Here is a 26,342-nt window from a genome sequence, read left to right as displayed (position 1 = left end):
GCCTTATGGATTAGAACATGAGCATGTTAACAGTATCCTCTCAATAATATTACTTTACGTAAAAGGAGTGATTTAGATGCACTGCCCTGTGGTATTCAAAAATGCAAAATTCCAGAAATATCAAGGTTAAAGTGAAGTTTTATTTTGCTAAGAAAGGATCTTTTGTAAACTATCAGTGTGAATGAGTATAATTTAGCTCAAATTTGTAGAGAATTGATAAGGTTCCTTATAACGCTTGGTTAGAAGTACCTAACCTTTAAATGCTTTTTATTGTGCCATAAGCAATACAGCTTCTTCTGCAATAAATTTCTCGTCGTCAGACTTAAGTGTTTGGAAGATTCAAGATGAATATTTCTATTTTGCTGTTTAAACATGGTTCTTTTTGACCTTGGCAAATGAGACCAAAAAAAAAAAACCTAACAGTTTTTTGCACTTTTCAGTTTGGTAAAGATATAAATACTTACTATCTAACTTTACCAGATATTCGTCTGCTTTTCCTCTTTCCTTTCCTTTTCTGTCTCTGTCATGTGCTCTCTCTCTCTCTCTCTCTTTCTCACACACACACACACACACACACACACACACACACACACACACACACTTCTTACATTGCTGTTATCCTTGCTTCTTTACTGCATTAGCCTCAGTGACAGAGGCCCAGGTCCTGATGAGACAGCAGTGGCTAGAAATCAGCCACTTGTATTCAGTCATAAGGCTACTATAGATTTATTAGATGATACCCTTGAAAATATATGTGTTTTATGGTTTGGTGTCAGCTATATCTATATCTACATTACAGAGTCCTTATTGACCTTTACCCCTTTGGAGCTCTAGGTGTTATAAGCAGCAATGGGTTAGGTAGGTTCACCAACAACAATTTGTGTCATAAAGGAAAGAACTATCTAGAGGGATCACTATTCTTTCTTTACCAGTTCGCACAACTTACATAAACGTCCTTGTCGCACCCCTAGGACACTTCTCCCAGTTCCCACCATCTTGCTATCCTTTTTTCCGAAAACTTTGTAGGCTTCTCTGAAACATCTCACAAACTTCTTAAAGATTGCCAGTTTCTGGTAGGGTGCTCATTTAAAATGAGAATGATCTGGTTGGCTACAGTTTGGATAGTCATCATCAATCAGGATGCTATCTAGCCTGAACTTTGAAACAATCCTGGGATGTTGAACAGTCTCACAAAAGGTTTCTTTTTTTCTACCTCTTTATGAACATACTATATACATACATCTTAAGTGGTTCACAATAGCTCTGTTGGTGATATCAGTATAGGTCCTTCAATCTTTCAATAATGTTTTTAATCATGAGCTTTAAAGCACACTTGTTTTTACCTCGAAATTCTTAAAAATCTGTTATGGGACAGAAATAAGAGATTAATGGAGATCTTGCAAAAAAAGATAAATGGCACCACCAGAACACCACAAAACGGGGGGAAAAATTAATTGAACCTATACTTTTGATAAATATTTATTTTTTGCAGAAGAAAAATGCATACTAGTTTAAGCTGTCATTATACTAACCTACATCCTATTTTTCATATTATTAGTAATACATAATGTGGTAGTTTATATTCAAAAATAAAACTGGAATGTATATACCTCATGTATTTATCCAGAAATACACCAAGGTTACTATGGTTACGAAAAATCCATTACCTTTGAATACAGAATGAAAAAGTTTGACTTAAAGTGTGTGCTATTTATTATAGCAAACATCAACAGCCTTCGGGAGGTTCTCTAACTGGATTCATTTTTCAGTGTCACAACTGACCCACCATACTACTAGCTTATGGCCTATGCAAGGCAAAAAATTTGAACTGTATGCATTTTTAAATATATTTTGTACTAACTCAAGGTGCAGCAATGCCTTTGACTTTTAATGCTTCATATTTAAGAGAAAGAAGAAAAAAAAAATTCAAACCACTGGGATGCTAAGTGGCTTCTGAAGTGAAATGCATTTACTTTTACCTGTATCCACCATGGCAGCAAGATCCATTTGCTGCACATAACAGAAGAATATGTTCTATGTGGGACCTTAAGAGGAAGCTACAAATAAATGGAGTAAGAGTGAGGAAAAAAAGGTTGACATTTTGAATATTTAGGAGGACACATTAAGCCAGGTTATTAAGGAAGTTTTTGATAGGGTAGAAGACAAGGAATTTTAAATAGTGCAGATGATTACAACCAGGGAAAACAGGGTATAAAACACAGCTCTTGAGGAAGTTTCAAAATTATTCCTCACCTATTAAATTTTTGCTCATCAAGGCTGTGATCAGCTGAATCAAAGTACAATATAAATCTCTAATAAACATGCAGAAAGTATGCCCTATACCTAGTAGTTCAACAGGCAAACAAAAATAAAATAATATTTTTCACTTGCAAAATTATCAAAGATTTAAGAATATAACATGCCCTGCTGATGAACTTTTCTGGGAAACAGTATGAAAATGTATATCAAATATTTCAGAAAGGTTCACTACCTTTGACTTAGCCATTCCCCTTTTGGAAATCTAATAAACAAAGATTACATACAATAATATTTGTCACCAACATATTTAAAAGAGAGAGAAGTGAGAAACTTGAACTCTTTCAAGTGGTTAAATGCATTAGCATACATTTGGGTGGGATATTTGATGTTAGTATTAAAATATTTCAAAATATTTTCAGGAAAAATGCTTCATAAAGTGGGTTGCAGTCATAATAAGGAAATATGCCAGGGTTCAACATTATACATTACAGATCAATTTTGTTAACATGAATAAGGTACTAGAAGGAATTATATTTTACACTGAGCTTCTACCGGTACGGTGGGATTATCATGTATTAGACATCTGGATGTTTTAAATTATCTTCAATAAGCATATAGTGGCTTTTATAATTGAAAAATATTATCAGTTATTTCTCTAATCCATTAGATTGCATCTTCCATTTCTCTGTCTCCCTATGAACTGGCATTTCAGCACTGAAGAGACCCATTCTAACAGCCCTAGACTCTATTACTGACAGCACCAGCCCTCACCAGTGGAAGCTCCACCCACAAGCCACTCTCCGCATGGACAGGAGGTTAGTTCACAGAGATCCTGACACAGAGATGAGTAACAAGTTCTGATCACATCATAGGCACATCTGGTGACAGAACATGGCACAGACGCAGTGTGTGGAGAGGCTAGAGCCTGTTCAAGTGGCCAGGGCAGTTTCCTCTAATCAGCCTTCTCCTAGCTGACTTTAGACAGACAGATTCCCTTTCGCATTGTACCTTCTTGTGATTCCTAGTGGACAGGTAGACGTTGAAGACCTAACAGACCTGAAATTAATGCCTATTATGGATATAAAATCTTAGAGTTGAAAGGGATCTTAAAGGCCACTTTCTTCAATCCTCACACGACTTGAGAATCTATACAAAGGTGGGCATTCAGCCTAAGCTCATGGTAGAGAAAGCACTCCCTTTAGGCTGCTCTTACAGACTGAACTGTGTTCCCCCAGATTCATATTTTGAGGCCCTAACTCCCAATGTGACTATATTTGGAAATGGGACTTTTGAAGAGGTGATTAAGGTTAAATGAGATCATAAGGGTGGACCCTAATCCAACAGGACTGGTGACCGGGTAAGAAAGGGCTGTGCGCGCAGGAGAAAGACCTTGGGAGGACATGGTGAGAAGGCAGCTGTCTGCCAGCCCAGGAGAGAGGCCTCAAGAGAAACCAAACCTGCCAACACCTCGATCTTGGACTTCTAGTCTCCAGAACTGTGAGAAATAAATTTCTGTTGTTTAAGCCAGCCAGTCTGTGGTATTTTGTTATGGAGCCCAAAAAAGAATAACACAGGTGCTCTGGGGTTTGCAATCAGGTTTTGGTCTCCCTGTCAGCGTTGTTGGGAGGAAAAATAAAATCGTATGTAATAATTTGTAATATTTCTTTATGTAAATCTGTAATGTTTACATATTATGTAACATTCACCTGCAGTGTAAATATTTGCATATTTACACAATATGTTTATGTTAATATGTTGATAATTTACACATTTACACAAAACATTTACACAGTATGTGAATGTGTAATAATATATCATATTTATTTATGTAAAAAATAAGATAATATGTAATAATTCGAGCAGCAGAATGGGGAAAGAACGAAAGCATGGACTCTGGGGCCAGACAGATCCAGATTTGAAGTGGTTCCTCCAACTCAGATTAGAATTTCTTAACCTCTCTGGGCCTCAGTTTTACTAGCTCTAATGTTAGAACAATCATGCACAACTTTGAATCCCATCATAAGGTTCTTGGCTTCGTTTCTCTCCTTCGTGTTGCAGTCTCAATGTGCCTCATATCTTCTGGCATTTAGGGATGAGAATGGCAAGAAATACAGTTGCTTATTATAAGCCAAGAAGGCTGTAGGGAAAAAAAAGTACTACCTAAGATTTAATCTTCAAAAATCTACATAAAAAATGAAAACCATTAAAGAATCTATTATCTCTGTAGCTTGAGAAGATGGTTGTGGGCACTACAAAAATATTCCACTTTCTTTACATTAGATTATATTTGGGAGGCATCTATCGTACTAATCCACTATGGTAACATTTGCCAAGATTTTTCATTGCAGACCCCAGAGTCACATGGTTCTGTTGCTGATTCCATCAAACAAAATACAGAATTAGCATCATTTTGGAAGTAGTATTGGAGATCAATGTGAATTCTGGCCTCCCGTCTTCCCCACACTGCTCATCTTCTGGCTCTGCACAGTGTCTGTCACCTCAAACGATATTCTGCGCAGTTTGCAGATAGTCGAGCCTTACGTTTTGAGACCTGCTATCAGCCACACAACTTCTCTATGGACTGGGCTAGCACTCGTGTCTACCCATGGAAGGGATCTTAGTTTCTTTTTCTACCTTTCTTTTTTCTTTTCTCTGCCACTCTTTCTTTCCCACCCTACTCCTAACCTCCACAATTTCCCCTTTTCTGGCTTCTTTTTCTGTCCCCAGCAATCACCTGACTTTATTCATTCATTTATTCAACACGGTCTATACCCACCCTGTCCTGGAGATGCACTAAAGAACCAGACACTTAGGGCCATGTGTTTATGAAGCTTAGGGTTCAGAAGGGCAAACTGACAAGTAAATAAGCAACCTTATTCAAAAGACAGCACACAAACACACAAAAAAGGAGGCACAGAAGTTTCCAAGGAGCATACCTGTGTCGGATCAACTCATACTTGGGGCATCAGAAAAGGTTTCTCAGAGGAAATGTCTGTACTGGGCCTAAAAGATGTGTTTTCCTATTATGCATGGTGATGATATTTTTTGGTCCTACAGAGTGTTTTATATTAATTATTAATTCATGTGTATAGTTCATTCCGTGATATGTTTTCATTTCTTTTGAAGTAATTTCTCTGGCATATAACATTTAATTAAAATAATGCCTTCAGACATTGTTAGGGGAAGATTAATCTATTTTAAAGTTTAAAACATGAACTCTGCATTCTACAGGAAATAATTCTCTTTACTAAGTGCTAAGAACATGTTAGGTGTTTTATTTATAACTCCAGTTCTCTTTAGAATCTTGAAAATTGTAGTTGTTCCCATTTTGCAGATTCATAAACTAAGTCTTAGAAGTGAAGTAACTTTTTTAAGACCACAGGTTCTTCATCACAGCCAGAAAGCATGGATTGGTATCAAAATCCCACTCATGGGCTGTGTGACTTTGAAGATGTTCCTTAATCTTTCTCTGCCTCAATTTCCTCATTTGTAACCTGGGGGTAATAATAGCACCTCCCTCCTAGAACATGTATTACAGAATTCTATCCAACCTCAAGGAACACAATATTAAATTAATAGCTCTTGTCCCTTGAAGGTTCTCAGTCTAGAAAGGACACAAAAATGTAAAGCCGGAGGATGCCACCGGGTAAATGCCATAGCCCTGTCCACAAATACCTCATCCCTGCATCTGTGTGTTTTCCCCCGAAGCCATGAGCACCAACAGAGGAGGGCCAGCGTGCCGCTGATTCCTTGTTACAGCCTTAGCACCTGGCATTAATGTGGAGAACTGAATACACAAATAATTAATCCTGCCTCTGCCTCTTCCTGGTTGTGACCTTTCATGAAGAGCGCCATATCTCTAGGCCTCAGTTTTTCATCAGTCAATATTTGACTCATGATGTCTTGCCGGATAGTCACATAGAGTATATAAAATACTATACAATATATAACCACTAAAATTACTACACAAACATAAGCATGATTCAGATACTAGGAAACAAGACATAATATAGGCTTCTTGGGTTTTACGAGGTTTTCAGCAATTTACCTTATTTTACTCAAGTGTCGTCACACGTTACAATACGATTTCGGCATATATACTATATTTCTTCTCAAATGACCCAAAATTCAGATGACACTGAGTCACATATCTGAGTCTTAATATTATCCTGTATTCATGAGGATGTTAAAGTAGTTAACTCGTGTGACAGTGGAATTTGTTTGAAATGACACTGACTCAACTGGGCCTGGTGAGAGTGACGAGGGACCACACAAGGGGACCAGATAAGAGGAGACACAGTAAGTACCCCAATTTTAAAGACCACATTTTCAGACAATTACAGACTACAGACATCTGAAATATACATAGTCTAACCCAGACTAGAACTATTTACTGATAGCTACAGAAGTTTTACCTGTGGCTGTGTAGTTCCTTCCACTGCCCGAATAGATTAGCATCCCATCCATATATAAAGAGTACTGAGTTATAATACCATTTGTTTTTTTGGGTGGATTCCAGGACAGTAACAAAGAATTGGGAAGAGATTTGGCTACCGGTGGCTGAACTTCCTGTGGGGCTGTGAAAAAGAAAAAAAAGATTTATAGTGTCTAATTTTAGTTTACTTTCCTAATTCAAACTTTTCAGACCTAAACCAATAAATGATGAAATAAACTTGAAATCCCATGCAGAGAAATATTCCTGATTCGTGGGCAGCTTGTCAATAATTACTTTAGGAACAGTACTAAATAAGTGTCCTGAATTTATGAGAATTTGCCTTAATGATGGATGGGGAGTATTACACTAGTTCATTTGACTGATGCTTGCGTTACTTCATCAATACTCCTTGAAGTATTATTAACCCATACTCTCTCCTTGGGGCTGTGCCTGTTAAATCAAATCGAACAGATGGAGTTCCCACCCTTGAGGAGCTTTAGATCTAAGGTGGGCAACGCTGGTGAGGGTGGTTCATAATAGATACAAAAAAGCCTATGTGTTTCTGTAGCAATAACCAGCAAGTAAAGAATCAATTGAATTAATTATATATGAAAACAACATTGTGTGTCAGTTTGTTTGTTTGTTTGTTTTTCAAATAAGGTTCTGTTCATTTTCTGTAATGGTGAATCAATTGGAATCACAGGAACTAAAAGTTTTAAAATATTGACCCTAAAAACATCTATGGTTTGGTACCTTGGCAGTAACTTTAAGAAAAATCTAGACGTTGGGAATTCCTTAAATAATGAAGAGGGAACGGTGAACTGGACCAGTAGGAATGCCTCTGGGATACAGCTGTGAAAGTAGGTTTGAAGGGTTTCAGGCAAAACCTGGACAGAGGGGGTAGGGGTATTGAGAAAGTAAGGACGCTTGCCCCATACTGAGGCTGGCGGAAGCATTTGTAAAAGGAGAGGACCATCACGTGGATCACGTGGCCCAACAGAAGCAAGGCCACAGTGAGAGAAACAGTGCTTTTCTCCACAGGCTGGACCGAGAGAACCCTGAGAAAACATGGGTGATGGGGTCACTGGTGGCGTAGTCCAGGTGAGGAGGCTTTCATTGGGGCAAGGTCACATGAAGGACTTCACAGACCCCTCTATCCTGTTTCGTCACATAGGCCACTGTCTTTCTCTTTCATGTGTTCTGTGTGAGGGGTACTTGCTAAAGGATTTGCAAGAGGGAAGGGGAAAAAGAGGGAGCCAGGAAGGAGGCGGACAGATGCTGAGGGAGAGAGACTGGCTGACTCTTCCCCCAAGGATCAAGTTTTTCAATCTCCTAAATAACTTGACAGCTAGACGGAAGAAATGTATAATTCCTCTCATCCAGGAGAGAGAAATATGAAGTAACAATGCTTCAAATGTTTGGAGGGCTGTTATTTCCTGAAGTGATGTGTTCTGATGCTTGAGCAAAGCTTTCACTTTGGAGTGCTAAAATATTTTCTCTTTCTCACTGCTTTCTAAACGTATGCTTTCTGAAACATTAATTTATGCCAACAGTTTGTAAGTTCCAAGTACAACAAAAGTGAGACTTCAGTCAGAAGGAACCGAGCAGTGATTAATAATGCCCCAACCGGCATGTGGAGGCTCCATCATACTGAAATAATTGTTGCCTGTGCTGGTGTTTAGCAGTTCAAAGAGACCATGGAAATCAACCGTTTGATTCTCAATTTCATACTGTGCCGTACAATCAATTCTTTTTAGTCAGACTGTCTCTAGATTTACTTCTGAGCCATAGTAAAATGAGGAAGCTTTCATTAATCTTTCAGATGCTTCATATTAATGACAAGGCTCTTGCATGAACAATGTAACAGCAATTAAAAAGCCCATTAATCTGCATTACAGCTATTAAAGATGCATGTCATTAAAGGGTATGGAGTTTGATTCATTTTCGCACCCCCCCCCCAAAAATGGAGCAATTATGGCCTGGCAATGCACTTTGTCATCAAATTAGGTTGGGGTTTTCCAGCAAATGGCCTTGCAGCATTTAGCTCTTCTCCTATTTTATTATTCATAACTGAAATGTGGAAGTCAAGACCTTTGAAATTACTTTACCTTCTTGTGGAGTAGAGATGTTCAATGCCTGTGAGCTCTCGGTACAGCCAGCCAAAGTGCAAGCAGTTAGGGTTACTGCATAGTTTTTGAAGGGTAGCAAGCCTGTCAATATGCCTATAATAAAAGGGGAAATAAGGAGGTTTGCATGTTTACTGTAAGTAGCTATAAAGAGCAGTGTGTGTGTGTGTGTGAGAGAGAGAGAGAGAGATGTAGAGACGCAGACACAAAAAAATATGCCTCTTTAATTCATTTTCCTGCCCCATGCTGATTACAGAATGGAGTGACCAGTAAAAAAAAATGTGAGACCAACTTATTGTTAAAACAACTTAAAAGAGCATTTTCCCAAATGTGCTCCTCAGAACATTAGTGCCCTGAGATGTTCACCTGTAAAAATGGGTTTCCATACATAGTCTGTAAAGCAGAGCACTGTGTATCTCATAGTTAAGATGCATATTATCCCATTCTAGGATTCTAGACCTCCTGCAGAATAAAACTATTCCATTTTCTCTAGTCTAGCATTTTTCAGCCTTATTCAACTGGAGTCCTTTTTACATAGCATCTATTAACACACTTTAGGAAATGCTAATCCCAAGAGTGGTTTCATTACTTTAACGGTAGGATACACATATACAAACTACTTGTTCATGTTACAACTAACAAATATGCAAATCAACATAGCTGAACAATTAGCAAATTAGATAATTATGCTTTTGTGCTTCTCCTTGCAAAATTATTAGTTTATTTAATTAAGACACCTGTCTTAAACAGAAGTGGTGCACATGGAAATGTTGAATTAACCTGGCTTGGTGGTGAATATATAAGATTTGTTCAGCAATTAAAAGTACCTGTAGAAAGGAAAGCACATTTTGTTTACTAATGTTCATAATCAAGACAGAAGCTCTTTATTTACTTAATCCTGGGAATTAAAGAAGTATCAAAAATACAATTTGTGTATTTGCTCACCATTGTTTTTTTTCTGTGGACGTTTTTCAGAGTTGCCTTTAATCCTAACCACATAGATTGGTCAACACTCTTATAATAGGATGGTCCCAGTCATGGTATCCCTTTATATTGTAAACCTTCAGTAGCTTAGAGAATGTATTATTATTTAAATGTGCCAATATTGGTAACAGCTTGGGCATCCTTCAAACACAAAATTTAACACATGTATTTTCCTATTTCCTCCCCTAAAAGAAATTTTTTAAAAATCAAACAAGCAAAGAGCAGGATGAAGCAAAGACCAGAGCCATTGTCTACTTGGGCACCTCCCATGTGTCAGTCCCCAGTGATGGCTGCGAGTCTTCATTCCAACAGCTCCCCAAGCATCATCGCCCTGGGTCCCTGAGCCCTCTCTGCTGCACTTGGCACCATCATCTTAACTCATGGCCAAAGAAGACATTGAGCCAGTGACCTAACACACACACACACACACACACACACACACACACACACACACACACACGCATACGCATGACTCCCTCATGCCAAATTCAGCTCCCTCTGATCTCAAATCCACCTCATGTCCTAACTTTCTGCTCTCCTTCATTCCTGCCATGGTGATTGTTACTTCTTGAACTTCCCAGACCATGACCTGCTGTCCAAGTTCACTTTAAGAAGTTATTTCTCCTTCCTCTAGATGTCTTAAGAGAAAGCGTGCATTGCCACCTACGCATCCTCATCATGCAGTGGTGAAGTGGTCAAGAGAATAGACACTTGGGCATGATTTCCTGGGCCCAAACACCAGTTCTGATACTGATTTGTTGTTTGGGCTTGGACAGATTGTTCGGATCTCTGTGCCTCAGTTTCCTTATCTGTAAACATGTAATAACAATACCTGTCTTGAAAGAGAGGTCTCAGTTCTCATCTGTGAGTCGGGGATAATAGAGTACCTACCTCATAGTGTTACTATCAAGATTAAATGAGTTTAGGAGTATAAAGTGCTTAACAAACAGCTGTGTAAGGAAAGAGCTCTAGCAGAGGCTGTGTCAGTCCATTTTGTTACTACTGCAACCAAGTTTCCTGCTCGCACTGTGCTACTAAATCCTGATTTTTATCTTTTGAAGATCACTAGTAATCTCTAAATATCAGACCAAGTAACCCTTCCTCAAATCCCTATCTTCTCTCTACTTATTGGACTCCCTCAGCTCTCTCTGTGACACTGAATTTCCCAAGGTGTTTTCCTCAGCTCCTGAGAGTTCCTTTCTTTCTTTGACCTGATTGGCTCATCTTCCCTCCACAGTCCTTTAAATAGCTTTTGTTTTACAAGGTAAGGTCTTCAGGCTTCTTTCTTCTTCTAAACACTTATTTTGTGAACTCATCAAGCCCCATCGCTCATTTGTATGTACAGGCTTCACATCTCTCCCCAGCTCTCGTTCTGCATCTCTACCTGCGGGTCAGATATCCCACCTCGATGTCCCAATAGCATTTCATTCTCAATATGCTCCGATCCAGACCTGATAGCCTCAACTATTTCATAAACTTTGTTTTCCCATTTCTCAATGCTTCACCATAATCCCAAAAGTCCAGACTCAAAACTAAGGTGATCTTGTGTGATATGTTCTAGCCATTTTATCCTTTGAAAATATTTGGTATTTGTCATGTCTTCTTATTGCCAAGTTTGAATCTACTGCAAGAGTCCAAAATAAGACAACCTGCATGTCTGAATGAGGATAATGCCATACTACCAAGAAATGAAACAGCCCCTAGAGAGTGAGACTTTTAATCCTATAGCAAACAAGAAAAACATATTGGGATATAAGATTAGCTTCCTTTGTTCATCACTTAAGCTATGTGACATATGTGAAAAGCATTGTCTCAGGGATGGTCATGATTTAGCTGGGGCACAGGAAGACCATGTCCAAAAAGACACAATGGTTACATACATATAGGTTGGTGCTCTGACATCTTTAGTATGCAGATGCATAATACAACCAGGTAATATTATCACTGAGAAACATTATAAAAGTAGTTCCATTATTTTATAGTTTTGAAGACTGGCCTTACAAAATACCTCATCCTGAGACATTATTTCTTTCCCAATCATGGTGGAAGTACAATGGGAGAATTATGACTGTTACATCAACTTAGCAAGAAAGGTTTTAACGTAGACTTTAAGAAGGACCATGTCAAACCAGATATGGAATTCACATTCACGAAATGGTCTTCAGTATTTTGTTTAACCTTACTTGCCTTCACTAAAGGCGTTAATTTGTATGTATATGCGTATTATGAAATTCCTTTGCTAAGTTTTTTCCCCCTTAAACCTTATGAACCTTAAAAAACAGCAAATACTCTCAAAACTTGCTTTCTTCAGCTTTGTGCTTTGGTAGAGAAGTTGACCAAATTGTATTTCATAGAAAAATCCTGAGATTCTTAAAGAAAGATGCCGGAGAGAAACTAGATCATCTTTTAGGCCATTCATCAAAGTGCTCACATTTCCCATTTCAAGGCAGGTGAAACAATAATAAACACTGAGAAATGAGAGTGGCAAAATAGAAAAAAAGAGAAAAAAGAAGAAAGCTGATGTTTTGGTTCTTGCCAACTTCAAATCCCAGGTGGAAATTTTGGATGGTTTGTAAATCATACTTAAAAAAAAAAATGTGCTGTACTTTCTGAGGCCGAGGTGGTATTTCTTTCCTTTTTCTAGTGGGGATCTTGCTCATAATGCTTTGTCTCAAAGAAAAGTTTATCAAAACATCGGTATCATTTTTCCCCAAACATAGATCAGTATTATCCACTTCAGTAAGAAGAGTGATATAAAGATTCATCATTTTCTTTTTTTTTTAAAGATTTTATTTATTTATTTATTTGAGAGAGAGAGAGAGACCAAGCAGGAACCAGGGGAGGGTGAGTCTGCTGAGAAGGGCTCCATCCCAGGACTCCAGGATCATGACCTGAGCCGAAAGCAGACACTTAACCAACTGAGCCACCCAGGCACCCAAGATTCAGCATTTTCTCTCCTCTTGTCAGGTTAGAGTGAGTGGTTGGGAGGGGGCTGGTCAACCAAGTCATCTTACCCGGTTCAGACCAAAGTCATCCTATTGCCTGAGACATATGGTTTACATCTTGTTTCTCAGTATGGAGAGTTTATGAAGATGGATTAAAGTTGATGGTTACAAGAAGTTCTGCTGTTACCAAAGAAAGAGAGTAAGTATATTTTCTCCATTACTAATTAAGATAGCCTATCATTGAGTGACCAACCTAATGGCCTTATTTGAAGTGTCAGAGTCTTACTTAGATTATGCATTCTCCAGAAAAAAAAAGAAAAAAAAAGTAGTACTACTATGATAGTATATCATCATCAAAAAGTATTTATCGTTTCTTCTTCTCTATGTTTCTGGGAAAGGTGCTATAAAATATATCTGATCTCTATGAGGTTTCTAATCTAAGAAAATATTAGAGCTTGAAGCCTCCTAATGATAATAGTAATACATAGATTAATACATAAATCAGAATGCTTGCATATATGACAAGTGGATAAGGGCATTTATAAGATCCAGTCTTCCTAGTCCAGTGTGAAAGGAGATCTAGATTTAATTAAAGACAGAGGAAAAAAAAGATAATCATTGAAAGTATACATTTTAGTATTATATTAAAAAGAATACTGAAAAATATATAGTGGGACATATTTTCAAAGGAATCCTAGGCAGAAAAATACTACATATATTCTGCGTCCATAGAAAACCCAATAAGAGAAAGTGGGGTAATCTCCCTTTATGACACCTGGGGTATTTAAAATAAAGAAGTATCTCCTGACAGTGAGAAATGTTAAGATCGGCTGGGAGATGAGTCTCTTTCTTTGAGAGACATCACAGAGGAGCCTTTTTTCCCTTTGAATTTAAGACTGTCCCTACCTCTAGGCCAGCCAAATGACCTCTCAAATTCCCCTTCAGCCACAAAACTCCGTGAAATCAGAAAATGGTCCCAACCATGTCAGGAAACCTGCCAGTCCCTTTTGATAATGGAAGAGGAAGAGCTGAAAAAACATTCAATAAGCATAAAGTAAGCATTATTGATGTCTTAAAAGTGTTAGTATCCCGAGAAACACAGGAGTGTTGGTAACCAGATTAAAATCATTGGCACCAGCAGAACACTCACTGCTAAGTGATAATGCATTTTGCATTAATGCTTCACATTGAGAAATCCTGACATGCCACACCAAGGGAGTTTGAAGTAAAGTCAGTATATTCCCTTTGAATTGCAGTCCTGTGGGCCTCGGTGCATGCAGAAAGCCCAAGCTGAAGGAAGAGGGACAGGGACCTCATTTCCAGGAATAAAGCACATCGCAGTAGGATGTTTCAGAGTCCCGGTGTCTATGGCTCCCAACTCTGTGCTCTGAGGATTTCCACCTAGCAGAGGGCAAGAGCCTTGTCCTGGAGGACCCTGAAATTTAAAAGTCCCTCAAAATGATCTAGGGAACTCCTTGAGCGCAAAGGACATGTCCTTTTCCTTCATTACTTGTCCTGTTTTCCAGCGGCTCTCCCGCTGGTTTACCAAAGTTGGCACTTGACGCCTGACCAAAAAATGAAGACTTTTCCATCTGCTTTGTGCCACACTACTGTCTCCCTCACTATAAGAGACCCCCCAGTCCCATTCTACCCTTTCCAGGGAGTCAGCAAAGTAACAGACATTGTTTCCTTTGACCGATGACGAAGATTTCCAACACCTTCTTTCCTTTGCTCTAGCCTCAAGTTTCAAAGGAGCCAAAGAGAAATATTAGTAATTGGAGGCAGCCCGACTACCTAAGAGAAAATCATTCTGGAGCTGACACCAGCTGTGCAAGCTTTTGAGCCTCTAAGAGAACTCTGGGCACCGAGAGGCAGGAAGACAACAGAAGGGCCAGCTATGAAATTTTGAAATTTTATGATTAACTCTTCTGACTAAATGCAGACAAGTATAAATGTGCTGCCTGGAAACTGAGCCTGAGACAGAAAGCAAAATGGCATCCTTTTTAAAGCCAAACACATTTCGGAGAAGAAAAAAGAAGCCCGTTTCTATTTACATACTTGAGCAGACTCCTCCTCCCTCCCCCACCCCACCCACAGCTGCCAACCTAGGTGCTTGGCCGGCATCCACTGTAATCTGTTCTCCTTCATTATGTTAATCTGTGGGCGGAAAGATTTCTGTCATCTTCGAATCGCTTGTACAGCAATGGTAAACACCTTGGCCTGTCTGTAATTGGACAGGTGTCTGCATTGATGTCACCCAGCTTTTAATTCAATTAAAGAACTGGCTGCTCTGCTCTCATTACCCACTCATTTCTGTTGCACTTTTAGTCTGGCAGTGAGATCTGCACACAGCAACTGCGTACCCCGAGACCAAAGTCTGGGGGTCCCCTCACAAGATCATGCACAATATTTCCAAATGGACTCGAACCATCCAAGAGTATTTTCGTGTTAGCAAAGGCATTTGAAATAATATGCACACTCCCTCTTTCCCTGACTCTCTGTGTCTTCCTTCCTCCCTTTCTCCCTCCCTCCCTCTCTCTCTCTCTTTAAATTCTCTATTATCTAAACAGTGTCTTCTACCTACTAACCAGTAATTAGGAGCAGTCCAGCAAACAGAGAAGCTGTTTCTAGCTGCTTCTCCCCAGGGCGTCTCTTCATCTCAAGAGAACTCATCAGAGTACAATGCTCTTATTTATTTGCTGGCATTTCACATTTGGATCAAGAAAGTGAGGGTGGGCAAGAGCAGGGCATTTATTAAGAGGGCCATCTGGTAAGGGATACCACACAGGCAGGGCTGTTACTGCTACCTGGAGACATAATGGAAGAACCCACCTTTTAAAAGAAAACCAGCCAGAGGAAGGAAAGCAGAAGAGAGGGAGACATTTCTGGTGTCGGATTCGGCTGCAGTGCTGATAAATCCTAATGTTTTAAGTATACATCCCAGAATAAGTTTTTAGCTGCAAACCAATCCAGTGGATGGATTAAAGAGAGCAAATCAATCCAACATGCCATGCTTTCTGCCCACTTAAAGGAACCTCTGAAAATAAATTAAAGTTCTAACACAGACATTTTGACACAGTGACCCCATGAAACTGAATAATGACATTTGTTAAATATGGATGAAAATTTAATGGTCTAACAGAGATCTGGAAACACACCCAGGATGCTTCTCCTCTGGTTCTTAATAGCCTAGGAAGGTGGCAATTTGTTGTTGTTGCGTTTTTCGGTAATATTTTAAATGAGACTAAGGATCTCTAATATTTAAAAAATGAAAGTCAATTTTCATTTTAACCAAAAGGTGGAAGAGTAAACACCCTTACCTAAACCTATGGTTATCCTTTAAAAATTCGAAAACTAATTTTTTGCATTTAATTTTTTCAAAGGGTCTCTCTGATCTTGTTTAACACTTCTAGTCGGGATTACAGAAAGTCATATACTTTGGATCAAAAAACTAAACAGATTTTGATGCTTACAAATAGGAAAAAAAATTTATTCTTTTATTTTCTTTATAAAATATAGGGTCTAATCCCAGTTTTTGAGAATGGTTTAAACAGGGATTTTAACTGACCTCAAAGTGTTAACCATTTAAGATTCTCTCAGCAGGCTTACAACTAACTTCAAATTTTTAATCAATGCTTTTGTGGTAAGAACTATAGTTTCTGTCATTTTCATTCTAATTCTACATTAGGTTTGAAGCCATCCACTCATGTTAACTCTTCATCTAACCTCAGGGGCCGACACTGGAATCATTAGGACTCTCCGAGAAAATACTGGACTCGAATAAGTGGGGAGGGGGGCAAGGAGACAGTGGGAAAAGAAAAGAAAGAGAAATGAAAGTCATCCCTTATTGATGGGAGTCCCAGGTCCCCTGCAGAGGGCCTCCCATACTATTATCCCTTGTATAGGTGGGGCTGCTGTAAGGCAGAGTGTAGAAGGTATTGCTCGAGTCCAACAGCAGAGCTGAGATTAGAACCTGCATCTTCTGTCTCCAAAATTATCGTTCTTGCTGTTCAACCTAAACCCTCATTCGACAAGAAGAAAAGAGATGGGTTGAAATAATGTAACTATAAAAAATAGCATACTTTTTATAGCAAATTATTTAAAATTACACCTTAAAATTTGTTAAAAGATTCAAATTTATTACTAAATCCTACTGTGTTTAAACAGAAAATAGCATACCTATCACCCACAATGAGCAAGTATGTATGTCTATAATATTCCCTTATAAAAACTGATTCATAAGAAATCCTGTATCAGTGCATGCGTGTGCTTTTGAGTACAACATTGGACATGGATATATATTTATATGCACACACATATATAAAGTTTTTGATTAGTCCCAAATGCAATACACATATAAAATGGTCAGAAGTTAGAAAACAGAAAATTTGGGGGCGACTATTCTTTTTCTTTATCAAATCTGATTGGCAACCTTGAAGTATTTCTATCAACTACTATAGTATTATAAATGTGCCTAGTTGATTATCACTAGGCAGCAAAATTTATATGTCACCATCATTTTTAACCACGGTACAACATGTTCCCAAAAAGAAATCTGCACCCTGAACTGCAGATCCTTACTGCATAAAAGAAAATGAATAACTTGTAAAGAGGTCTATCTGAAGATTTCACAATATTCAAGTAGTTCAGGCACATTATGTATTCAGGAGAGTTAGACAAAGCTATTAACTCATCAACACTGCATTACCTAATGAAATTCTTCTACATTAGCTAAGCAGGAACATTACATCATTTCTATTTTTACTATTTATGTCATAGGCCATATTTTTGTCTTGTGAGTTTTTTTCAGACCATTTCTTCCAAGCTTTACATTTAAAGAAATAGTTTGTAATAAACTACAAATGTAGAATATTAATTTATGAGGTACAATAAAAATGGCAAAGACTTCCTCAAAATTCATCTTTTAATAATACCATCAAGATGAATTTTTTAAAATTTACTTCTGAAGTCTGCCTGTTGTGGCAGAGACCACGAAGGACCCTCCTATGGTAGATGTTCCTTCTCTTTCATAGTACAATACAACAATAGCTGGACAAGTGGCCATTTTGAATAAGGACACCATTTCTCAGCAGCTAACTACAGCCACGGAAGGATGAACTTAGTTCACAGACTTTTTAAGTTAAGAGTTTAGTTCATTGTTACATGACTATACCTAGTACACACATAAGTATATAGAGAAATGACTTCTGAAGTATGTCTTTGAAGTGAATGTGCATGTCCTTTCTCAACCATCCTTGCTTCCTGCTGGATGGAAACCAGACTGGATGGCTGAAACTCATGCAGCCATCTTGGACCATGAGGCAGTAGTCCCCTCCCTAGGATGGCATAGCAAAAAGATGGACATGTATTGGTCCCTGGCACTGTGAATATCCCATCCCTACATTGACTAACTGAACATCTATTACCAGGAAAAAGAAAAACTTAATCTTGTCGAAGTCACTGTTATTTGGATCCTTTCAGTGAAATTAAATAAAAAGGAAAACTCATCTCTATTATCTTTCCACCATAAAACTTTGATTTTTTAAAAAATATAATATTCTACTTTAGAGACCATATTTTCATGGTATAAAAGCAGATTGCTTGTTATGTGTATTTTACCACAATAAAAACTATTTGGAAAGAAACACAATAAAAGCAGGTTGTAAAGGTAGGATCTAGTGCTAGCCTGGAACAGAGTAGATAATGCTTTTGTTTCTAATAAATGAATATCTTCTGCTCTGTGTAATTATCAGCATTATAGCAATATAGGTTTCCATTACTTTTAATTGCAAATTATAGCACTTGAGTTCCATTATGAGGTATAAGTTTGGGAACTAATTTTTATATTCTATTTACCCTACCAACATTTTTTTTCCATTGGGAATATGTATATTAAGTTACAAATATATGTTTAACTTGTGATAATTCAGTACATTATTTCCTAAAATTAGAGAACTATAGCACTGGTGAGACTTTAGTAAGAACCACTTGTTCAATACTCAACTCAGCAGGATATAACAATATTAACATTTCATTAACTACAGAGGTGGTAGCAGAAAGCTACATCTGTTCATTTGTCTAGTTCTTCATCACTTAAGAAAAGTGTATTGATTGTCTACCTTGAGCAAGGTACTGAACAAGACTTAAAATAAACATAAAATATGATACTTGACTTCTGGAGCTTATTGTCTAATGAAGAAATAACATGCTTGCACAAAGAGCACCCATAGGCAGTTTTAACAACTGTGAAGTAAGAATTCCCAACTGACTAGAAAAAGAAACATTGAAGTTTGTTTTTTAAGACTTTATTTTAATTATTTAATGAAGAGAGAGAGAGAGAAAGAGAGAGAGCGCATGAGAGCGCACAAGCAGGGGGAGTGGCAGAGGGAGAAGCAGGCTCCCCTGGGCTCCATCCCAGGACCCTGGGATTATGACCTGAGCCAAAGGCAGAAGTTAACCAACTGAGCCCCCCAGGTGCCCTGAAGTTTTTATTATAGTCATTTCTCTGCAGATTTCTCAGATTAGAATAATAATAGTTTATATTATCTATAACTTATATATAATATATGTATATGTGTACATATACATACACACACATGCACAACCACAGAAAGAGTAGTATCTCACTTATTGAGGGACTGATAGCTGGGGTGAAGTTCCAAAGTCAGGCATAAGGCAAAAATAACTTATCATTTTAAAATCCCCTTGTATGGTCCAAAAAGTATAGTACATTTGGTTTCGTGTATGCCTCTAACTTTTCATTAATCAAGGATTCTTTAGGGCTCTTGTATCTCCATTCTTTTTGTAGGCACCCCAACAATGAGTTTTACTTTTTTGTCAATGACTGGGATCCTAAAATGATTTGCACATTCTGCTCAGATAACAGATATTGGCAATTTCAGGATTAGATAGCATCCTTTGCCTGTGACATTATTTTGAAAGTTTTTTTTTTTTCCCACATGTAGTTAAATGTTTATAACTTAAATACAGGCAGATGAGATTCTACCACAAGGTTACAATTATATTTCACGCGCTAAACTGCACTGGGATCTTTTTTCACTAAATCCAATGGGCATCCTGAAATTTCAAACTTGTTGTTTGTTTTCCTATTTCTTATATAAATATTGAGCTCCCTGACTTTCTACTGGACACATGGGGTGCGGGCTGCTAGGGTTGGCCTTGTTAGAAACGCAGAATCTCACACCCATCTCCATATCAATTGAATCAAAGTCTGGATTTTACCAAGATCTCTAGTAATTCTCATTTCTTTTCCTTGGGTGACTTTCAGAAGCACTTCCCTTAAGGGTCAGAGACCCTACTAAAACTGCCTCTATTCCTCCACTTGCCCTTAGCATTATTTTGCCTGCAAAGCTAGTGCAGTTGGAACAAGGGCCAGGAGAAAACAAAACAGGGATAAATTCAAGCCCAGCCGGTGAAGAATGATACCTTCTTATGTGACCGTTCCCCTTGTCCTGTGTTCTTTAATATGTGATCCATGGACCTTCTTCAAGAGAATCACCTGGAACACTCAGTCAAATGCAGATTTACAAACCTTAGCTCAAATATACAGACTCTTGTGTGGGAGACCCAAGAATCTGTATTTTTTTTTTAATTTTTTTATTGTTATGTTAATCGCCATATATTACATCATTAGTTTTTGATGCAGTGTTCCATGATTCATTGTTTGTTCATAACACCCAGTGCTCCATGCAGAACGTGCCCTCCTCAATACCCATCACCAGGCTAACCCATCCCCCTACCCCCCTCCTCTCTAGAACCCTCAGTTTGTTTTTCAGAGTCCATCATCTCTCATGGTTCGTCTCCCCCTCTGACATACTCCCCTTTTCTTCCTCTCCTGTTATCTTCTTCTTTTTCTTTTTTCTTAAAATATGTTGCGTTATTTGTTTCAGAAGTACAGATCTGTGATTCAACAGTCTTGCACAATTCACAGTGCTCACCATAGCACATACCCTCCCCAATGTCTATCACCCAACCACCCCATTCCTCCCACCCCCCACCACTCCAGTAACACTCAGTTTGTTTCCTGAGATTAAGAATTCCTCATATCAGTGAGGTCATGTGATACATGTCTTTCTCTGATTGACTTATTTCACTCAGCATAACACCCTCCAGTTCCATCCACGTCGTTGCAAATGGCAAGATCTCATTCCTTTTGATGGCTGCATAATATTCCATTGTGTATATATACCACATCTTCTTTATCCATTCATCTGTCGATGGGCATCTTGGCTCTTTCCACAGTTTGGCTATTGTGGACATTGCTGCTATAAACATTGGGGTACACGTACCCCTTCGGGTCCCTACATTTGTATCTTTGTATAAACCCCATTTTTTAAGGACTCTCACCTATGTCTTTTTTTGGTATAAGTTCACAAAGTTCAGCTACCTCTCTAAGTAGACAGACTTTGAGACTTCCCAGCTGGGTATGATCTGAGTGGGTAGCAGAGCTGATTCTCCTGATACACACTATTTAGCCTAGAGAGTATTTGGTCCTTCCCAAACTGTCATTCAGAGGAACACTGGTCTGAATGCAAAATATAAAAACACTGTGTTAAATCAAGTTAGTCTGATGTTTGTTGTTGTTATCGTCATTTTTTGTTGATGCTATTGCATGATATCTTAGGTTATTTAACATGCAAGTGAAGATTCTTTCTGAATTTCAGGAACTGAGTATTTTCTAAACTTCATTAACCTTGGAACTCTTTTTCTCCCACCACCCCCACCACTGCACTTGTTTTAACATTGCACTTAGCAGGGTTCCACATATCAATATTTTGGGAATTTGAGGATGAAGATATGTTTTTCTCATTAAAATTGAATTCTTTGCCCACTGGGAGAGAAAACACATTAAGCTTTTATCAGTCTTTAACATTTTAACATGGATTAGACTTTCTGCTCTTTCTGGATTTTAAGCAGTTGAGAGTAGGCTCTCATTACAGGGAGAAGAAATTATCTGAAGTGCCATACAACCCTAGGGAATTTCCAAGTGGAGTGCCATCATGAATGTTCCTGAGTTGGCAGAGGACAACATGGTGCCGTGTAGGTTTGCAGCAAGGCCACTGATTCTATAATTATACTTATGTATTGGAATTTATATTATATATGTTGGATTATATTCCAATATGACTATAATTATATTTTGGAAATGATATTTGTCTCAATTTCTTCAACAAAAGAAATTGATTAGATAATGACTCTTAACCTTGTCACTCTAACATTACAGTGTATCTGCCTAACTTGAGAGCCAAGGGTGGGGACCAAGAGAAGGGAAGGGATGAAGGCCATGAAAAGCAAGGTTGAATATGAGTGTTGTATCTATGATAGTTTGCCTAGGTCTGGCTCTGTAAGAGTTCATGACCCTTGTCTCCCAAAGCAACCCAATTTCACAGACAGTCATGGACAATTGGTAAGACATCCAGGGCTATAAAGAACACAAATATTTGCAAGGTAGACACAAAATACACATAACATATTTCTGTCCTTTTTTTTTTTCCTGATTCCAAACAAAGGAGTTGGCAATGTGAAAAAGCAACTGGCTGAATCACTGTAAGAAAGCAAAATGTCCTAAATATTAGAGTGAAGAGTAAAATTTATGTTTTCTTTCCTTTGAAAGGGAAACCTTCCCAGGTCAAGGGGTTGGAAAGACAAGATAATATCCTTTCTCTCAAAGTTTAGGAGAAGAGATGAAATTAATGTATAAACGCAGAATAAGATGTGTCATATCACCATCAAAGGAATGAGAAGTAGTATATAGAGTTGTTATAGACCTGGATTCTAGAGTGGCTGGTCCAGGTTCCTGGGTTGAACTCCCTGGGTTCAAATCTCATCTCTACCACCTTCTTCGGTCCACCACTCACTTATAACTCTTTTAACCTGTGTTTCAGTTCCATCCTGTATAAAATGATGGTGATGATGGTAAGTGCCATTTCTGTCTGATAGAGCTATTGTAACAAAGTGTAAAGCATCTAGAAGAGTACCTGACATATGATAACAGATACAAATGTTTACGATCATTGACAATAAATTCTATCCAATTTGAATTATCAAAAGGGGCTTTTGAAAGAAGGTAGCAATGAGATAACCTGTAAAGAACAAGTAAAATGTTTAAAGATACAAACAGATTGAGTATGGTATTTTAGGGAGAGGGACGATCATGGATAAAGGCATCAAGATGTGAAACCAAAGGGCAAGTTTGAGAAATAACAAGATGATCAGTTTGGATAAAGTACTGTTCTTTTACAGTTATTTTGACTGTTTTTGTGGGAAAAGAGGAGATGATTCTGGGAAAGTTACTGTTTTTGAAGGATAGGAAGAGAGGTTTCCATCTAGTTTGGGTTCAGATGGGACCTAATATTTGCTCAGGGCAGTGATGTAAAAAGCATTGTAATTTTGGAAGTGTAATTTCAAAATAGCTTTGTAGTTTGTTTCTGAAATAGCCTATTGTCTTACAGTGAAAAAACAAAAAACAAAAAACAAAAAAACAGGCCCTAGACTTGAGTTGGAAGATAGAGATTCAAATCTATCCTTTCTACCTTTACAGTTAAACACTCTGAGCCTTACTCAGTGTCTTACTCTTTAAAGGAGAGAAAGCAAGATCTAAATCACAGTTGTTTTTAGCATTAAATAAATTAGATGAAAAAGGACTTAATGCAGTGCTGGGCATATATGTTCAATTAATTTTTTAGTTATATGACATCTCATCAAAACAAGTAAAGAATAAAATTAGAAAACAATCTTTTAATGCAAGGTCTCTACCCTAATATTTATCTACATTCTCTTCACGGTAGTCAGTTCATCAGACTGTTCAGTGTGCCATTCAAATTCTTGGCCCCAAAGTTATCAACATTTAACATCCCATCTCATTTCTAGGTTACAGTGAAGTTCTCAAAAGTTTCCAGAGTCCCTGGAGTTATTCATCGTGAGTTGCATCTTCTGGGTTGACAACTACAGAAAGCTTAAAAATACACTGACTTCTGAATCAGCATCTTTTTTTTTTTAGAATATAGATAGCAAATCTGGTTGGCGGTTATTTTTCAATCGTTCTTCTGCCATGCTGATGCTCTATAATGGCTCTAAAGAAAGGAAGAGCAACCGTCCTACAAATAAAAACAAAATTAATAAAAGAATGTGGGATAATTGACAATTTTGCAACAACAGCATCTAATTTGAATTCTTTGAGACTCATTCTTTATTCATTGATTTTTAGGTTCACCAAGACTTTATTTGAATCCTCTCTTTTAGTTTTGGATTGTGAAATGATATATCATTTGGGTAACTTTACAGAATCACCTTTATTATTTTGTCAGTGGTGTGCAGCACAGATGGATATTAGAAAGTCTCTGTACAAATGCCAGCAGTGGAGGTAGTAACATTGTCCTGAGTGCTTTTTCATGAAACAAATCAGATAAAGAAGAGAAAGTGATGCCAAGGCTGGCCACAACAGATGAAGTGGATCCAATAATAGACATCTCAATGGACATGTATAGATGATTCAATATCGTGTGACCTTTCCTTTCAAACTCACTCACAGGAAACACATGCCAACAGGGTTCCCAGAATCCTGTGTTTTTTTGTAAGTGACTCCCTTTCTTGAAAGGAAACACCATTCTCTGCGTCTCAGTCAACCAATAAATACTTTGTGAAAAGAGCTTGACCAGTGTTAGGAAAAGAGAATTTTAATTCTATGGCCATTAAAAAGAGCTCAACCATAGCCTGAATTTTCCCCTCCTTTCTCCCCCCACTCATTTATTGCTTTGATATATACCATTGGGACAATGCTGTGACCTCCAGCTTCTCTGAAGGCAGTTAACAGTAACAATTTGGACTGTTAGACCCACGCATTTTAAACATTTCTGAACGCAGACTGCCTCTGTGGTGATGTATGGCCGCAGTAAGATAGTTACATATGAAAACCATTGCACCTGTCCGCAGTGCTACCGGTAAGCATTGGCATGGGAAGAGCTACACGTTTATGGAGCCACCTTATTTAAACATAGATTATAGAATCAGAGCTTACGCTAGCCAATCACATTATCATGGATTGCATTTCCTTGTATCCCTTTGGATCATTATAATAGAAACAGTGATTTCTTAAATAATAACGATTTCCACAGATTAGACAAATGAAGTATAGCCTAGAATAAAATTGTTTAATCAAATTTGGTAAGATAATCGTGGATCAACATTATTAATGTTGCATGGCTTTTCTCCCCCCAGAGAAATAGGGAATAATTTTTTTTTTGTAAATTATTAAAAGCAATAATTTCTGTTTTAGTTAAACACAATCTGTCCTGGCCTCAGTTTCCTTTTTCAGTAACTGAGGATAAAATAGTTATCGTAAGGATTCATGGGCTTAGAATGTCTGACACATAGCAGTGGTTCCACAGCTCTTAATCGGGAGGAAAGAAGACTCTCCACAACTGTTTAACGTGCATGCGGGCATTCTCTTCCATAAGTGTGCGGGTCTATATGCAGTCAACCAGACTGTCAGAGGAATTCTTAAAAATCAGACATACATTTTTAATCCTTACATTGCCTTTCTAATTTAACAAGGGAAAAAGAAATCATAACACGTTTTTTTTTAAATGTAAATTTCCAAAGTTGTAAAAAATTAACCCACATCCCATTTGCTTTTGAATCAGTTAAATTGGCAGCTGTCTTGTAGTGATGAAAGACCTAGGCCATTCTTAGATGATGTCTACATGATGCCAAACAGCTAATTGAATTAAGCCCTTGTGGAAGAGATAACTAGTCCCACCCCTCATTCCCTAGATGAGGAGATGGAGGCCAAGAAATTTGCAGTGATTTATTTATATCAGGGGCAGAATCTCTATTGGTATTCAGAACTTCCAGCCTAGTGATTTTTCTACCACATCTCTTTGTCTTGAGATTTGGTTTCCCGTGGCTACAGGATTAAAGAGGTGGGGATCATTAGTAAAAATAACTGATAAATGAACAGTGTGCTTATCCAGAGGCTACTTTCACTGCAACTTAGACTATTTGCAATGTGGTTGAAAACTACGGTATGGAGCAAAAAAGACCATTGATTAATCAAAACGGATATTTAAGCTCAAATACTAAAACTTCTACACTACCCAGTGGAGTGTTTCTCATTCATTTTGCTCTTTACAGTTTCCCTGATTTTCTCTCTGCCTGTTCCCCATTTCCTCTTACCTCAGAGAAAATCCACATGTTTTATTTCTAAAACCTATGGCAGATGGGAACTCATAGTACCAAGGAGAAGGAGAAGGGAGCAAAGAGTAAGCGTTGCTGATAGAAAGGGCCCAAATATTGTTTGAAGGCACGATGACATTGAATGGTCTTTCTGGCTAACAGAATTGGTAAGTTTTGTTTTGTTTTGGTTTGGTTTGGTTTAAATAAAACCAGATTCAATGATAACAAAGGAAGAGACAGGAATCCTTGAAAAACACAGATATCCTATTTCATTCTTACATGTCTACAGGCATTTTGATATTAAGGATCAAGATCTTCTGAAGATACCATTCTTATCTAAGACTGTATACAAAGTTGTTGGTCAGATGTGAGCATATCAAGTCACAGAAAGATTAAAGC

The 26,342-nt window shown here is 37.9% G+C and overlaps 1 protein-coding gene across 1 annotated transcript in view; it reads right to left on the bottom strand.

The window, feature by feature from the left end:
- The window catches only part of USH2A (usherin), a 707,317-nt gene that overhangs the window by 379,864 nt on the left and 301,111 nt on the right, over positions 1-26,342 (bottom strand). The window contains exons 21-22 of the mRNA XM_025892244.1: positions 8,803-8,916; positions 6,675-6,836 (exon numbers count right to left, since the gene is read on the bottom strand). Coding sequence (XP_025748029.1) covers positions 6,675-6,836; positions 8,803-8,916 — 276 coding nt within the window. The remainder of the gene's footprint in view (positions 1-6,674; positions 6,837-8,802; positions 8,917-26,342) is intronic.

This window comes from Callorhinus ursinus, unplaced genomic scaffold (genome assembly GCF_003265705.2).
Source record: "Callorhinus ursinus isolate GAN/ISIS: 27379988/994484 unplaced genomic scaffold, GSC_fseal_2.0 scaffold54, whole genome shotgun sequence".
In the NCBI taxonomy this organism is placed as follows: Eukaryota; Metazoa; Chordata; class Mammalia; order Carnivora; family Otariidae; genus Callorhinus; species Callorhinus ursinus.
The sequence above is the reverse complement of the archived record's forward strand: the minus strand, read 5'-3'. Positions and strand labels throughout refer to the sequence as shown.